The sequence below is a fragment of the Nicotiana tomentosiformis genome, chromosome 11, assembly GCF_000390325.3.
Source record: "Nicotiana tomentosiformis chromosome 11, ASM39032v3, whole genome shotgun sequence".
Lineage (NCBI taxonomy): Eukaryota > Viridiplantae > Streptophyta > Magnoliopsida > Solanales > Solanaceae > Nicotiana > Nicotiana tomentosiformis.
In genome coordinates this window covers 71,099,599-71,102,188 of record NC_090822.1, presented here as the reverse complement: position 1 = coordinate 71,102,188, position 2,590 = coordinate 71,099,599, and the positions used below count along the sequence as shown (strand labels likewise).

Sequence of the window (2,590 nt, the reverse complement as noted above, 5' to 3'; positions counted from 1 at the left end):
ATGTTATTTGGAGGCTTGGATATTAAGACCAAAATCTTGTAACTTGAATTTGGTAACTTATTTTGTTGTTTTAAGGTGTGTTAATAAGTGAAGTCTTGTAATATGTTAAATTTACACTTTGTCTTATATATATATATATATGTACAAAGGAGAAAACTAGTTTTATACCCGATAGTTTGAAATTTATGTACAATACAAACTTGCAGTGATGTCGAATGAAAGTATAATTTTGTTAGGAAGTTGCTTTAACGTGTTGATTATTCAAGAAGGGTTATATCACCTTATGTTGAAATTTTGACATTGTATTTCATTTTTAAAAATAAAAATAAATAAATTATGAAGAGTATTTTCGAAAATAAAAAAAATATTACACTTTGGACCTCATCGCATGGGCCTATTTCCGCTACTAATCTGAATATTTTTTTAATTAATATCTTCTTAATGTTGTAAGTAGTAAATTAGATTTATTTCGTAAGTAGCACCCTCCCAAAGGGGTTGCTACAAGTTTTGGTATCAAAGCCTAGGTTTGTGATTCAAGGATTTTTTTGTGATCGTACCTAATATTTTTGTTATTTAATTTCTTAAAAATGACTTGGAGATTATAATTTTTTGCATACTTGTTTAATGTAATTTGATGTATTACTTGTGCATATGCATCATGTACATGTCCCTAATGCAGTGTGATCTTATCTTTTATAGGAATTTAATATGGCCTCTTCTTCGAATAGAGCTATTGAATCCGTTGATGAAAGTCAGTCCCATTATAATGCTCCACCTCACCTCCAAGAAGGAGATGAGGTACCCTTGCCTAACCTAAATCATCATCGCGTTAGTGAAAATGAAGTGGACAATAATCCAAGAGCAATGGGTCATAGTACTCCTATTATGACTCCTCCATTTCAGCAGATGGATGAGTGCTTTCGTCACTTGGCTGGGACAATGTCAGAACCTAGTGAAATGAATTTTGAGAAGATGAGGAAAATGGGTGGAGTTGAATTTGAAGGCACTACTGATCCCACGGTAGCTGAACAATGGCTTGAGCGCATGGAGAGAGTCTTTGAACAACTAGAGTGTACTTATGCTGCAAAATTTAAGTATGTTATCTCTCTTTTACAAAACGATGCCTATGATTGGTGGGTAAGTGTGCTAAATGCAAAAGCAAAACCTCCAGTGCTGACTTGGGATGACTTTGTGAAAGAATTTCGTGCGAAATATGTCCCTCCTGTCTACTGTGATGCAAAGAAAAAAGAGTTTCTGAATTTAAGACAAGGGAGTATGTCTATTGCAGAGTATCAACAAAACTTTCTCAGGCTTTCTCGCTATGTTGGAGGTATTATTGATGGTGAAAGAGACAAGTGCAGAAGATTTGAAGAAGGTTTGAATGGTTACATTCAAAAATCTGTGACAATCTTGCAACTTGAGGATTTTTCCAAGCTAATTTCAGCTGCTCTTACTTGGGAAAGAATTGACAAGGAAGAAGCTAGTAGGAGAGAAAACAAGTTTAGGAAGGGTAATTCAGATTATGGCGGTCCATCCAAGAAGGGAAAGTTTAACTATTCCAAGACTGAAAGTGCACAGAAGTCATCATATCATAAGCATAATAAGCCAAATTTCTCTACTGTCAGTACTCCAAGTTATGGCCAAGGCAAGACTTATACACGTACTTGTGCACAGTGTGGAAGGAATCTCAATGGTGTCTGCATAAGAGCTTCTGGTGCTTGTTTTAATTGTGGAAGTATGGATCATTAAGTGAAGGATTGTCCTAATCCTATTTCTTATACGCATACAGAGGGCTCAGTTCAAAAGCCTATCACTACTCATTCTCAAGCTAATAGTGGTGCAAGACCTAGAAATATACAAGTGGCGGGTTCAGGTGGAGCTAATCAGGCTAGTGGGTTGAGATCTACTGCCCGAGTCTATGCTATGAGACAGAAGAATGACCAAGATGGCCCGGACGTGGTTGTTGGAAAATTTCACTTATTTGGCATATCTGTTGTTACTTTATGTGATCCTGGATCTTCGCATTCTTATGTTTTCTCATCACTTGCATTTCCTGATACTGTTAAATTTGTAAGACTTGACTTTGATGTGCTGGTCATAAGTCCAATAGGTCATCAGGCTGTTGTTAACAGGATTTACTGAGATTGTCCATTCATGATTCAAAATATGGTCTTCCCTGCAGACTTGCTTGAAATGCCCTTCCAAGACTATGATGTTATTGTTGGTATGGATTGGCTCCATAGGCACCATGCATTGGTTGATTGTAGGTTGAAACAAGTGACTTTTAGAACTCCTACATACTCACACATAGTAGTTCAAGGAGAAAGATCATTGACAACTAATATTATTTCTGCGGTCTTGGCTAGGAAGATGATTTGTCAAGGTTGTGATGCCTATCTTGCTCATATAGTCGACACACGATTGTGGAGTCCAAGTCTTAAGGACATACCAACAGTGTGCGACTTTCCTGCTATATTTCCTGATGATCTTCCTGGGTTGCCTCTAGAAAAGAAGATTAAATTTCCTATAGAGCTTATCCCTGGAACTACTCCTATTTCTATCTCTCCTTATAGAATGGCTCCAGCTGAAT

The 2,590-nt window shown here is 36.8% G+C and overlaps 1 protein-coding gene across 1 annotated transcript; it reads left to right on the top strand.

The window, feature by feature from the left end:
* The first annotated feature begins 708 nt into the window (after positions 1–708).
* LOC138901637 (uncharacterized) lies at positions 709–2,142 on the top strand. Its single transcript, XM_070189416.1, has 2 exons — positions 709–1,735; positions 1,790–2,142. Exons 1-2 carry the CDS (start codon positions 709–711, stop codon positions 2,140–2,142), a joined length of 1,380 nt encoding a protein of 459 aa, XP_070045517.1.
* The last annotated feature ends 448 nt before the right edge of the window (positions 2,143–2,590 follow it).

What these genes read in the sequence shown, in the direction of transcription:
- LOC138901637 (XM_070189416.1), top strand. Translation starts at nt 709, where the DNA reads ATGGCCTCTTCTTCGAATAGAGCTATTGAATCCGTTGATGAAAGTCAG. An exon ending in TGCTTGTTTTAATTGTGGAA is followed by an intron (nt 1,736 to 1,789) that starts GTATGGATCATT and finishes ATACGCATACAG; the next exon opens with AGGGCTCAGTTCAAAAGCCT.